The sequence below is a fragment of the Rana temporaria genome, chromosome 9 (genome assembly GCF_905171775.1).
Source record: "Rana temporaria chromosome 9, aRanTem1.1, whole genome shotgun sequence".
In the NCBI taxonomy this organism is placed as follows: Eukaryota; Metazoa; Chordata; class Amphibia; order Anura; family Ranidae; genus Rana; species Rana temporaria.
Window position 1 is genome coordinate 21,859,383 of NC_053497.1, and position 15,007 is coordinate 21,874,389.

The 15,007-nt window shown below is 40.8% G+C and overlaps 1 protein-coding gene across 11 annotated transcripts in view; it reads left to right on the forward strand.

The window, feature by feature from the left end:
- Positions 1 to 15,007, forward strand: part of HUWE1 (HECT, UBA and WWE domain containing E3 ubiquitin protein ligase 1) — a 207,481-nt gene that overhangs the window by 95,787 nt on the left and 96,687 nt on the right. For all 11 annotated transcript variants that reach the window (XM_040322927.1, XM_040322930.1, XM_040322933.1 and 8 more), the window contains exons 25-31: positions 4,030 to 4,206; positions 4,454 to 4,699; positions 6,356 to 6,489; positions 8,162 to 8,259; positions 11,664 to 11,849; positions 11,947 to 12,163; positions 14,564 to 14,686. In XM_040322927.1, coding sequence (XP_040178861.1) covers positions 4,030 to 4,206; positions 4,454 to 4,699; positions 6,356 to 6,489; positions 8,162 to 8,259; positions 11,664 to 11,849; positions 11,947 to 12,163; positions 14,564 to 14,686 — 1,181 coding nt within the window. The remainder of the gene's footprint in view (positions 1 to 4,029; positions 4,207 to 4,453; positions 4,700 to 6,355; positions 6,490 to 8,161; positions 8,260 to 11,663; positions 11,850 to 11,946; positions 12,164 to 14,563; positions 14,687 to 15,007) is intronic.

The window sequence follows — 15,007 nt, forward strand, 5'->3', positions numbered from 1 at the left end:
CGTGACGCGGCTTGCGCGACGGGGGGAGCTCGTTTTGGGCAAAACGTCAATCACAGACGTGTTAGGAACGCCCACTCCCGCAACCTGGATGCACGGTGTATATGCTGTACAGAAGGTATGTACAGCATCCAAAAAATCCCAAAAATAATAGCATTAATCGGATTGTGGGGGGCATTTTTTAATATGTTTATTGGGTTTTAAAAGATACAAATACCGGTACATATTAATGCAACAATCGTTCAGTGAAGAATCATATAATCCCTAAATAGAAGGGGATTACAACCATGTAGGAAACTTACCGTAGATTACCGTACTACATATTGTAACTCGTGAAAGGGAAAAACATACATGGGGATCGGAGATCATAGGGAAAGTGTAATGAGCCCTTCCGTCAAAGATCATGAAAGTACCGTAATTGAAACAGAGATGTCATAGGAAATACCGGTAAATATCACTACTGTATATCCATATAACTCATCAGACAGTATAAGAATACTGTAGTCAAAAAAAGTACGGTAGTTTTTAGGGTGAATGCATATACAGGGGACATGGCTGGACATACAGGGGACATGGCTGGACATACAGGGGACAATGGCTGGACATACAGGGGACAATGGCTGGACATACAGGGGACAATGGCTGGACATACAGGGGACAATGGCTGGACATACAGGGGACAATGGCTGGACATACAGGGGACAATGGCTGGACATACAGGGGACAATGGCTGGACATACAGGGGACAATGGCTGGATATACAGGGGACAATGGCTGGATATACAGGGGACAATGGCTGGATATACAGGGGACAATGGCTGGATATACAGGGGACAATGGCTGGATATACAGGGGACAATGGCTGGATATACAGGGGACAATGGCTGGATATACGGGGGACAATGGCTGGATATACGGGGGACAATGGCTGGATATACGGGGGACAATGGCTGGATATACGGGGGACAATGGCTGGATATACGGGGGACAATGGCTGGATATACGGGGGACAATGGCTGGATATACGGGGGACAATGGCTGGATATACGGGGGACAATGGCTGGATATACGGGGGACAATGGCTGGATGTGGGGGGACATGGCTGGATATGTGGGGGACATGGCTGGATATGTGGGGGACATGGCTGCAATAATAAAAAAAAGTATCGGTACTTGTACTCAGTCCTAAGAAAGTGGTATCGGGACAACCCTACATTTTGTACAATTCAGTGTTCTTCATATTTTAATTGATACCCTGAGTTGCCATCTAACGGGTACCAGTATATCAAGAGGAAACGTTCTGCATATGATGCTTCATTCAAGCTCAAAGTCGTTGATCATGCTGAGATTCACGGAAATAGAGCAGCTAGCTGAGAATTCACTGTACCAGAGACGAATGTTAGAGAATGGAGAAAACAGAAAGTCGTCCTGAAAGATATGAATAAAACAAAAAAAGCACAACGAGGGAGACAAGCCATGTACCCAGACATGGAGAAGGAACTTTATGAATGGATCATTGACCAAAGTAGTAGTGGGTACATCGTCACATCACTCCACATTAGACTTCAAGCCCAAAAGTTTTGCAAAGATTCAAACTTCAAAGCCTCTAATGGATGGACACAGAAGTTTATGAAAAGGCATGGACTTGCAATACGCCAGAAAACAAAGATAGCACAGAAGCTGCCTAATGATTTAGAAGAGAAGATCGCTTCATTCCATACCTTTGTAATGAACCAACGCAAGCAGATTAATTTTGAACTTTCACAGATAGGCAATATGGATGAGACCCCCATGTGTTTTGACCTACCAGGCAACAGGACAATTGACAGCAAAGGGAAGCACACAATCCAGATTAGAACCACTGGCCATGAGAAAACCCATTTTACCGTGGTGTTATCCTGTATGGCAGACGGTTTTAAACTTAAACCAATGGTGATCTTTAAAAGAGAGACTATTCCAAAAGGAGTTAAATTTCCACCAGGTGTCGTGATCCATTGTCATCCTAAAGGATGGATGGATGAAAAGGGCATCATTTTATGGTTAAAGTTTGGAATACTAGACCAGGCGCACTACTGAAGAAATCCATGCTTGTATGGGACCAGTTCCGCTCACACCTGACAGACACTGTGAAGGACAAACTGAAAAGTCTAAAAACATTTCAAGCTGTGATTCCAGGTGGACTAACCTCTATTCTTCAGCCACTAGATGTTTTAAACAAACCCTTCAAAGACAGAGTCAGGGAAAAGTGGATTACCTGGATGAAATCCGACGACAAAGAATTGACTGCAAAAAGAAACCTGACCTATCTCTCGTGACATCCTGGGTTAAAACATCATGGGAAGACATACCAAAAGAAATGGTCATCAAGAGTTTTTTGAAGACAGGCATCAGCAATAAAATGGACGGCACAGAAGACGACCTGCTGTGGGATTCAGACTCAGAAGAAAGCGAAGAAACTGGAGAAACAGATGTTCATGCCAACTGGGACACTGATGAAAAATTAACTCGAGAAGAATGGGAACAACTCTTTGGTGTATCTGATGATGAATCTGACTTTGAAGCATTTTAAATAAATATTGTTACCAGTAATTTTATTTCAGTATTGTGTTTATACCAGTTTATACCAGTTTACATTGTCAATAAATGATTTTTGGCAATTTTAATGATTTTTATTTGAAAATTAGGGGTGCGCGTTATACACGGGTGCGCGTTATACTCGAATAAATACGGTATATAGTGTGTGTGTGTGTGTGTGTGTGTGTGTGTGTGTGTGTGTGTGTATATATATATATGTATGTATATGTATGTATGTATATATATATATATATATATATATATATATATATATATATATATATATATATATATATATATATATATATATATATATATATATATATATATATATATATATATATATATATATATATATACACACATATATATATACATATATATATATATATATATGTGTGTGTGTGTGTGTGTGTGTGTGTATATATATATATATGTGTGTGTGTGTGTGTGTGTATATATATATATATATTACATTTTTCCGTGAAACCTTACATTTTTGTATTTTTATAATTATGTGCCTACAAAGTCTATTTTTCCTCAATCTTTCTTTATCCACATATTAGGATGTCATATTTATTATCAAGAATGTTGATTACCATCTGAGGGCACTAGTAATCAATTGTTTTACTTTTACCTTTAGTACAGTCCTTCACTTACCTCATCCTTCGATTTTGCTTTTAAATGCTATTTCTTCTGAGAAATCCTCACTTCCTGTTCATCTGTCTGTAACTCCACACAGTAATGCAAGGCTTTCTCCCTGGTGTGGAATGTCGTGCTTACACCCTCCCTTGGATTACAAGAGCGTCAGGACAGCCACTAACACAGCACCTTTCTCTATCTGCAACGTAGAGAGCGTCCTGACTCTCCCGTAGTCCAAGGGAGGGGGCGAGCACGACACCACACCAGGGAGAAAGCCTTGCATTACTGTGTGGAGTTAGACAGAAGAACAGGAAGTGAGGATTTCTCAGAAGAAATTAGGACATTTAAAAGCAAAATGGAAGGATGAGGTAAGTGAAGGAGGACTGCACTAAAGTAAAGGAAGCTTTTTAGGGGAAAAAAATTGTACCTTTACAACCCCTTTAATTTTGTATTGGCACCCGAAGCACATTGCATTGGGCAGTGTGAAATTTCCTGTGAGAGAAATGTGATGTGGCAAACTGCACAGTAATCGCGCCAGTTCCCACATCGCATATGTGAGAAGCCAGCCTAAAAGATGGCCACATTCTCTCACAGCAAGACGGTGTCTACAGGCAATAATGGTGACTGATCCTTTGCCCTCCGGCTACCCCTTTTTGGCTACAGCTTCTGTAGTTCAGTTCTCTTAAAAATATTCAGACTTTTCTTTCCTGATTGCATTCGATTTTTAGTGCACTGTGACGTGTAGTGGTTGTTTTTTAAGATAACTTTTACATTGTGATTCTACATTGCCTTTGCTGATGATCTCCTTACTTCACAGATGAAATTTGTTGAATCCATACTGAGCAACAACACAACAGATGATCACTGCCAGGAATTTGTGAGTCAAAAAGGCCTTCTCCCACTGGTCACCATTCTGGGCCTTCCTAATCTACCTATTGACTTCCCCACATCTGCTGCTTGCCAGGCTGTGGCTGGAGTATGCAAATCTATTTTGGTAAGTTTCAGAAAGTCTGTAATAAAAAAATTTTCTGAACACTTGAGGGACACCGAACTTGCAGGGCACTAAAGTATCTAAAAAAAAAAAAAAAAAATGCTCCCTATTGACCCCTTTCTATTATCCTACTAGAAGATGGGCTCTTACAGCAAGGTTTTATATGTTAAGCTTTTTTATTAAAAAATTATTCTCACCCCCCCCCCTTTTTTTTTTTTTTTTTTTTTTTTTTTTTCCTTTCTCTCTTCAGACATTGTCTCATGAACCCAAAGTCCTTCAGGAAGGACTTCTTCAACTGGACTCTATTCTTTCCTCTCTGGATCCTCTACATCGGCCAATTGAAGCACCTGGTGGATCTGTATTGTTACGAGAATTGGCATGTGCAGGGAATGTTGCAGATGCTACCCTCTCTGCCCAGGCAACACCATTGCTTCATGCCCTTACAGCTGCACATGCTTACATTATGATGTTTGTCCACACTTGCCGAGTAGGACAGGTAAGACTGTACCTCCCTGATACAGGGAAGTCATTTTTTAATTGAAACTCCAAATTTAGTTCACTTGGCTATGGAGGTACAGGTTTCTTAACCGTTTTTCCTGGACACTCATGCTAAACCTAAATCACAGGATCTTTGTCCAGTGAAAGTGTCTTGCCAGCCAGCAAAGCGCTCTCATTGGGCAGGGGGCACATGGGCGAGTAAAGCTTCCACCATTCATTCAATGCTTCCTTGAGTTTTCAGGTGGTGCAAGAAAAGGCTTTTTTGGGTAGGGATGTTATTTTTAGCAATGCTGTATGAAATTAAACGCATAAAAACAAAAGTTATATAGTTGGGTTTTCTCAGATTTATCTACAAAAGTGGAGCTTCGATTTTGGGTATGTTTAAGGTAGAATTCCTTTATATAATCACCATTTTATATAATCACTGCTTTTGCAAAAATGCACATTTATTATTTTCTTGTATTTAAAGCCTGCAAAGCATTGCAATGGCAATCGGTGGATCATGGGTGCAGCACCCTGGCAGACTCTTCCTTTTGGCCCTGGTCTGTACAGAGGTATGGATCTTCAGCAACAGAGCTGGAGGAAGTATCTGTTCTACAGATGCAGATATGCTACAGTGCTTGTGCTCCATTGAGAACTACAGTCCCTCTACCGCATTGGAAAATAGGTCCTGTAAGTCTTTCAGTCACAGATTTGTATAAGTGATGGATGCAGCTGTGCAGGCAGAAGCCATGAACATCTTTGTCCATATTAAATATAACCAAAGCTAGAGGGTAGCTAAACTTCACAGTTCCGGAAGTGGGGGGTCCCCGTTGACATACACACACTGATCCATATTACTATTTATTTGTAAGGCTGCTTACACACGGGACATGTATTGGCCAATATTTGGTCAGTGTGTACAGCAGTCTTTCGGCCATAAGCCACTCCAATGACCAGCTTTTGTCGAATGGACACGCTGGAAAACCAGCATCCAATCAGCAATTGCAGTCAATGGTCATTGTGTTCTGGCTGGGTGGCATTCAGCATGTTGGAACACAAAGGCACAGTGGAGGAGATCACCGCACTAATATTGCATGTGTTAATACGGCAATCTGTTAGGTTTATTTTTTTTCTGTCCAGACTGCTGTGTTGAGCAAAAAAAAAACGCTACGTGTGTATCAGGCTTAAGTCAGCCATTAACAAATTGTAGAGTATCATTGAAGACTTGTTCACTCCTCTTGCAGTGCAGAGCGTGCTTTCTCAATAGCGGTTTCCAACACCCAATGGAAACACATGCAGGTGCTGTTAGTGCTTAATAGAACCCCCACATCTAAAACATGCAAGTGTATTCATTCACAGGCACCAAAACCCATGGTGCATCAGTTCCACGCAGTCTGTTGCAGCATGGTTTAAAAAATTGTACCTGCAGTTCTTTTTGCGCATTCCATTGAAGATAATGTGCTGCCCTAAACCTGCAGTATGGGAATGCACAAAGTGTGCACTTGGATGCACCGTGAACCAGCTGCTGACTGCTGTTGGGAGTCGGTTTGCGAATTATGTACATAACTTAAACATTTTATTTTTAGACCTAATCAAACAAAATAAAATACAAATAATCATCATGTCTTTTCTCCCTCCCCCTCCGTTCCTCATTTTTACTGTAATCCACCAGAGTGAAATCCGTGCCATCTCTGTGAACCAATGGGGATCTCAGTTGGGACTGAATGTTTTGAACAAGCTCAGCCAGCTGTACTGCTCTCTGGTGTGGGAAAGCACCGTCTTACTTTCTCTCTGCACGCCTAACAGGTACTACTAAGAGGGTGGATTGTGTTTCATCTGTATGTGACTATAAACCAGCTTTCATGAGTTACTCTTATTGGAATCTTTTATATATTCTTCAGTCAAACTGTTTAGAAATAGAGTGTTGGGCTTAATGTTGATGTTTTTAAAATCTCTCCTGAACGATTCAACCTGTCAGATAGCGCGAGAGCCCTTCCATTGCATTATCGATATTCTAAACCTAGGGGGCACTGCTGCAGTTACCTGAAATTGGTCCCAGCCAAAAATGAAAACAAATGAAATGAGTGATAACTGTGCTGTGTGGGTATGGAGGGATAGGGCAACAACCAAAAAACAATAAACAATAAAAAAAAAAAAAAGTCCCACCAAACGGGCGGGGTGGACTCTACAAGCAGTGTGCAATCTGAACTGTGAAGGTGGGTGATCTGGAAAAGGTTAACACTATGCAGCAAAATCCTTATAAGGAAATAAAATAAACATGGAAGTACAGTTATCAAAATGAATGTCCAGGATTGGTACTAAAGACCAAAGGTAAGTGATCCCAACACATAATAAAGGGTAAAAATCCAATGAAATCAAGTGCAAATACTAATCTCGCATCCAAAAAGCATATATTTAAAGGTGCAGTCCTTGAGTAATAAGTGATGAGAAACCAGGAAATCCAATATTTCAGAGAAGAGCAAGCTTCGGTGCGCACACCTCTAGTGGTATGGAATGCTCACCTCCAGGCCATGGCACGGATAGCCTGGATACCACTCAGGGTGTACTCAAAGATCCAGCAGGATGAGGGCTAGATGTAGTCTCCACATTAAATGACCATATTGGAAGAAACAAAAAAAAAAGATATGGCGTAATACTGGAAGCACGGGTCTAAAAAACGATCAATCACATGCACATGCACTCACATGGAGGCCGTGAGCAGTGGGCCTATCTCCTACGAACGGCGAGTTTGTGCGACCCAGTCTGAGATCTTGATTGTATGCTGATCCTCTCTCTTTGGCCTCCACCTAAACATCCACGGATACTGGCACTAAATGCTCAGCAGGTATAGATGGGCAAAGAGAGAAGAAGGCACATGGTACAGCTCCGCTTCAAAAGGTATTTAATATAAAAACATATAAAAAACTTCCCTGTCAGATAGTAACAGACTTTAAAAACATCCATTTTGCTGCGTTTACATGCCGTGTTTAGGTGTTCGCATTTTTTAGAACTGGTTTTTTTTTTTTTTTTTTTTTTTTTTTTTTAATATATTATTATTTTTTTTGCAATCTGTCCCTTTAAAAATGCATGTAAACAAAATGACCGTGTTTACAAGTTGTGACAGGTAATTGGCGTTTTCAAATACCTCCTGAATGCATTTTATTTGCGTTCTAAAAAATGCTTCTAAACTCAACTGCCTAGAAATTAATCTAAACGTCCCTGTGTACATGTACTGATAAGATGACATAGAGGAGAATTTAGGGGCAGCTGAAAAACCAGCAATAGTTTACATCACGGGTGTCAAACACAAGGCCCCCGGTCCTCTGGTCCTACTCCAGACCCTTACTTTCTGCTTTCAAGCAATGTATCCATCTTCTTCCAAGCAGCAGCATAGGGAAATGGTTTACATAAAGCCTAAAACTGTAAATATCTTACTTTGATAGATGTTAACTAGCATTTGCTTTATTTTTACTGTCAGCCTACCCCCTGGATGTGAATTTGGTCAGGCAGACATGCTGAAACTCGCTCCCAAAGAAGAGAAATCTACCCCACTGCCCCAAGGAGCCAAGAGAGCAGGTATGGCGTTCACAGGTTAAATTATTATACGTTTTTGTTTTTTAATGTCCTATTCACGTTGAAACGGTTTTGTTTCAATGAAGCCTAAAATATTTGCAGCTGTATTTCATGCATGCCCCCCTTGGAGGAAAAAAAAAAAACTGTGCTCACAATTTGCTCTGCAGTGTTCTTTGTGCTCAGTACCACGTTGCGTTGATCTGGCAGCGGGGAGAGGCATGTAGAACTCTGGGGTACCTTATGAGGTGCTGTGATGCCACAATATTACATGTAATGTTTCATTATTTTAAGAACGGTTTGGTAGTTGTGTTCCAGACATCTTGATGAAAAAAGTATCGCCTAGTGTTCATTAGGGCGCATAGTAGACATCTGGATAAACCACCTGCCAACAGGCCTTAATGCAGACTTCTTTTCACCAATTAGAAGATTAATCAAAATATCCGTTTCTCATAAGAGGCTCAGTTTCATCCAAGCTATCCTGAAGACACTAAAGCCTCATACACATGATCGGATTTTCCAACGGGAATTGTGTTGACAGCCTGTTGGCGGAAAATCCGACCGTTTGTACTTTCCATCGGACAATTGTCGGATTTTCCGCGGACAAATGTTGGATGGCAGGCTATAAAATTTTCCGCAAACGGTCTGTCAGTTTTTCTGATCATATGTAAACAAAAGTCCAAAGTACAAACACGAAGCAATGCTCACCTAACACATTAGCAGAAGGTGCCCAAAGGGTGGCGATAGGTGAAAAAACACATCGTTTTGTGTTTGTTGGCCGACCAATTGTGTGCTGTTTGTATGCAAGGCAAAGTTCCTGGCCTCACGCTTTGTCTGCGGAAAATCCGATCGTGTGTACCAGGCTTTAGACTGTGTTCACACCTAGGCATTTCGTTTTCAGGCAGAAAGTTGCGCAATTTTTGCTGCTATTTTGTACAGGTCAAAAGATCACCAAGCTAAATGGCAGAAAACGCCTGTAATCTGCCAAAAAAAGCTCCTGTACTTTTTTTGAGTGACAGCGTTTTGCTCCAGGTGACAAAACGCTCGGATGTGAACAGGGGCCATTGAAATGAATGGGATTTGTCTTGGGCATTTTTAGAGCTCTAATAAGCTGTGTGTTTGTGTGAATTCAGTGAATGTGCTTTTGGAGGCCCTCACTAAATACAAACTGGCTCCCCATCCTTTGCACCTGGGTCAGGCAAATACGTTGCAAGAGAAGGTTATGCTCCAATATTTAGTTGTTGGTACAAGTCCAGTATTTATGCGAGGTTGTCCTGAACAGGGCACAAATACTGAATTTCAAGGCCCCCTAAATTCATTCATCTAAATTTATCTATTCAGTGTTGAGGAAGAATATGCCCCCCCCCCCTCTCCCCACCCCGTGTGCATCACGACTTCCCCCTACATTCCTACGGCCCTTCTACAGTGACCCTGGTAACATCTGCTCCTCACCAGCTGCCTCTAGGCTTTGAGAGTCCCTGAGGCCTTGCCTCACACCCCCAGTCGCAGTAAAATAGCATACCTGTACATGATTTTATGCACAAGGTCTGGGGCACGTGGGTTACCCGCTCCTGCTGTAATTAAACACAGCAGTAACCAATCAGCTGGTCTGGCCACCTGCAATCTCTGAGTAAAGCAGACCGCTATTCTGTTTGGGGGGCGAAAAATATCGATCTTGTGTTTCTGCGCTGTTTTCCTCCAGTCACAGTATTCCCCCCCACAGTTAGAAAGCACTACCTAGAAGCACGTTTAACACTTTGCTTGCCCCTGCTGTTAACCCCTTTCATGCCAGTGCATTTTTTTTTTTTTTTTTTTTTTGCATTGGTCACTGGTCCCCAAAAAGTGTCACTTAAAGGGGAGTTCCAGCCATTTGTATGTTTATTAAAAGTCAGCAGCAACAAAAAGTGTAGCTGCTGGCTTTTAATAAACAGGCACTTACCTGCTCCAGCGACGCGCCGGCCGGGGCTCCGCTCCTCTCCCCCCCCTCCCCGGCCGGCGTCTTCATCTTCAGTGTGGGCACCCGGCCGTGACAGCTTTCGGCTTCGCGGCCGGGCACCCACTGCGCATGCGCGAGCGGCGCGGCACTGCGCATGCGCGAGCGGCCCGGCGCCGCGCTGTGTAATTGGCCAGGAGATCGCCTAGGACCTGTGACGTGTCCTAGGCGATCGCCTACAGCAGCCACTTCCTGAAGGCGATTAAGCTTAGTCGCCTACAGGAAGGAGGAAGTGGGACAGGAAGTCCCACTCGTGCTGAAGCCCCCACTCCCCTCCCAAAAAAATTACATGCCAAATGTGGCATGTAAGGGGGAGAGGAGTGGGTTAAGAGGAAGTTCCAAATTTGGGTGGAACTCCTCTTTAAGGTCTGATTTGTCCGCTGCAATGCCGCCATTACTAGTAAAAACAATGGAATAAAAATATCCCATAGTTTGTAGACGCAATAACTTTTGCGCAAACATATATTCTTATTGGGATTTTTTTTGCCGTAAATATGTAGCAGAATACATATTGGCCTAAATTGATGACCTTTTTAGATTTTTTTTTTTTTGGTATGTTTTATAGCATTCTTTTCAAAATTGACGGAGTGGAGAGGAATTCAAATACCACCAAAAAAAAGCTCTATTTGTGGGGAAAAAAACATAATTTTTTTTTTTTTGGGGTCCAGCATCGCACCACCGCGCAATTGTCAGTTAAAGCGACACAGTGCCATATCGCAAAAAATTGCCTGGTCAGGAAGGTGGTAAAAGAGGGGTTAAGGTGTGAGTGTGTGTTTCTTTTTTTTTTCTTTCTACTCCTATATGCATATTGTGGTACATAGTACAGGAGACGGGTCCTGCCTCTTTGCTGGTGACCAGTCAACTTGAGGTAGTAACCCATGATCGACTAAAAGACCTGTACTGTACCAAGATATTGAAATTACAGGTAATTTAAAAATAAAATAAAAAATCCCCCCCTTTTTTTTTTTTTTTTTTGTATTTTCTGCAAAATTCTTCTAGTCCATTGAGAGACATGGGTCCCAGCCTTCTGTTTATGGTCATACTCTTGGTACTGCTTGCTACCAACTAAAGCATGCTGATGGTGGGGTGGGTTATCTGGGTTGGCCTGTGTCCAGTCCTTCATTAGGTGGCCATCTAGACAGACAAACATGACTTTGTGTCGCTGAATGGACTTCCAAGAAAATATTTTTACAAGGAGTACAAATTTTCCTTTTTTTATATTAGTTTTTCTCCCAAGGGGAAGCAGCAATGGTGTAGTGATTGACTTCAGTGAACTACTGGAGAAAAGGCTTTTACAATGAATATAAAAAAAACACTTTTTGGTGCCAGTTAATTGCCTCACGCCTACCATGGGAACATAATAGTCCTACTATTTATTACATTTTCCGGTTTACATTTTTTTTATTGTTTATTTTAGAAGGGGAGGTTGAAAACTCAGCTGCCAGTGAAGAAACCACTGGACTTTTAGAAGGCATTGGGCTGGATGGTGATACCCTGGCCCCCATGGAAACTGATGAACCAAGCACCTCCGACCCCAAGGGTAAACCCAAGATCACCCCTGCAATGGCTGCCCGTATCAAACAGATCAAGCCGCTACTGTCAGGTAAGATAGAATAATGTAGCACAATAAATGTCTGCCTCTAAAAGTTTCAATAAAAACAATTTCTGTTATTTAAAAAAATTATCTTTTTTTATTTAAGCTTCTTCAAGATTAGGTCGTGCTTTAGCTGAGCTGTTTGGACTCCTGGTTAAGCTGTGTGTTGGATCTCCTGTTCGGCAAAGGAGAAGCCACCATGCAGCAAGCACCACCACAGCACCCACTCCTGCTGCTCGTTCCACTGCTTCTTCTCTCACCAAATTGCTTACCAAAGGCCTTTCTTGGCAGCCTCCTCCTTATACCCCTACACCTAGGTTCAGGTAAGAACTATATTGAAATATATTGTTGCAAAATTAGACACATAAAGACTAATATATATATATATATATATATATATATATATATATATATATATATATATATACACATATATATATATATATATATATATATATATATATATATATATACACAGGGAGTGCAGAATTATTAGGCAAATGAGTGTTTTGACCACATCATCCTCTTTATGCATGTTGTCTTACTCCAAGCTGTATAGGCTCGAAAGCCTACTACCAATTAAGCATATTAGGTGATGTGCATCTCTGTAATGAGAAGGTGTGTGGTCTAATGACATCAACACCCTATATCAGGTGTGCATAATTATTAGTCAACTTCCTTTCCTTTGACAAAATGGGTCAAAAGAAGGACTTGACAAACTCAGAAAAGTCAAAAATAGTGAGATATCTTGCAGAGGGATGCAGCACTCTTAAAATTGCAAAGCTTCTGAAGCGTGATCATCGAACAATCAAGCGTTTCATTCAAAATAGTCAACAGGGTCGCAAGAAGCGTGTGGAAAAACCAAGGCGCAAAATAACTGCCCATGAACTGAGAAAAGTCAAGCGTGCAGCTGCCAAGATGCCACATGCCACCAGTTTGGCCATATTTCAGAGCTGCAACATCACTGGAGTGCCCAAAAGCACAAGGTGTGCAATACTCAGAGACATGGCCAAGGTAAGAAAGGCTGAAAGACGACCACCACTGAACAAGACACACAAGCTGAAACGTCAAGACTGGGCCAAGAAATATCTCAAGACTGATTTTTCTAAGGTTTTTATGGACTGATGAAATGAGAGTGAGTCTTGATGGGCCAGATGGATGGGCCCGTGGCTGGATTGGTAAAGGGCAGAGAGCTCCAGTCCGACTCAGACGCCAGCAAGGTGGAGGTGGAGTACTGGTTTGGGCTGGTATCATCAAAGATGAGCTTGTGGGGCCTTTTCGGGTTGAGGATGGAGTCAAGCTCAACTCCCAGTCCTACTGCCAGATTCTGGAAGAGACCTTCTTCAAGCAGTGGTACAGGAAGAAGTCTGCATCCTTCAAGAAAAACATGATTTTCATGCAGGACAATGCTCCATCACACGCGTCCAAGTACTCCACAGCGTGGCTGGCAAGAAAGGGTATACAAGAAGAAAAACTAATGACATGGCCTCCTTGTTCACCTGATCTGAACCCCATTGAGAACCTGTGGTCCATCATCAAATGTGAGATTTACAAGGAGGGAAAACAGTACACCTTTCTGAACAGTGTCTGGGAGGCTGTGGTTGCTGCTGCACGCAATGTTGATGGTGAACAGATCAAAACACTGACGGAATCCATGGATGGCAGGCTTTTGAGTGTCCTTGCAAAGAAAGGTGGCTATATTGGTCACTGATTTGTTTTTGTTTTGTTTTTGAATGTCAGAAATGTATATTTGTGAATGTTGAGATGTTATATTGGTTTCACTGGTAAAAATAAATAATTGAAATGGGTATATATATTTTTTTTGTTAATTTGCCTAATAATTATGCACAGTAATAGTCACCTGCACACACAGATATCCCCCTAAAATAGCTAAAACTAAAAACAAACTAAAAACTACTTCCAAAAATATTCAGCTTTGATATTAATGAGTTTTTTGGGTTCATTGAGAACATGGTGGTTCAATAATAAAATTAATCCTCAAAAATACAACTTGCCTAATAATTCTGCACTCCCTGTGTATGTGTGTGTGTGTGTGTGTGTGTGTGTGTGTGTGTGTGTATATATATATGTATGTATGTATGTATGTATGTATGTATGTATGTATGTGTGTGTGTATATATATATATATATATATATATATATATATATATATATATATATATATATATATATGTGTGTGTATATATATATATATATATATATATATATATATATATATATATATATATATATGTATGTGTATATATATATGTATATATATATGTGTGTGTGTGTGTGTGTGTGTGTGTGTGTGTATATATATATATATATATATATATATATATATAATGTAATTTTTTAAGTTAAAATGATTCTTGATATCTTTGTGCAAAACTAATCTGGATCCCATCTGGAGGCAGGACCTTATGTAATTGGTAATTGGGTTCGTATGCTGTCAGAAAATAATTTCCCCAATGACTCGCACTACTTCTGGGGCATAGATTAACTGAAAACTTTTAGTTTCTTTAATTGGTGTGTGGTTAATGAGTTGGGGAAAGATACTTCTGTAGATGCCCAATCACAGATGTATGTTGTGACTGCTTCTCTTTAAAGTGACAGCCTAATATTTTTGAAAGAGTTGGTTTAAAGTGCCAGCCTCCATGAATTTTATTATGTTTCCTTAAACTAAAACACTGTCTTGTTTACTTTGCTTTTTTAATTAGGTTAACATTTTTCATATGCTCTGTTGGCTTCACATCTCCCATGCTGTTTGATGAGCGTAAATATCCTTACCATCTGATGCTACAGAAATTTTTATGTTCCGGTGGGCACAATGCACTCTTTGAGTAAGTAAACAATCTTTGTTGATTTTCTGGTGTTTTCAGAGAAGTTACAATGCTACTAAACCCGAGTTTAGAGAAATGTATAAGCATTTGTACCTATACTGGTAAAGTGCTGCATACTCCTGTAGTAATTCTCTGTCCAATTCTCTTAACTTGTTCAAATATATCGGTGCTAGTATATATTTTATACAGATTTGGAAGCACTGGGGTGTGTGTTCTATTGGCAGTTAGCAAAGTAATATGCTTTGAGAGGGGGAATTGAGAGCGTTTCACAGTGCAGTTCCTCTAAATATTTCTCTTTAGCACTGAAGATATTTTAAGTGC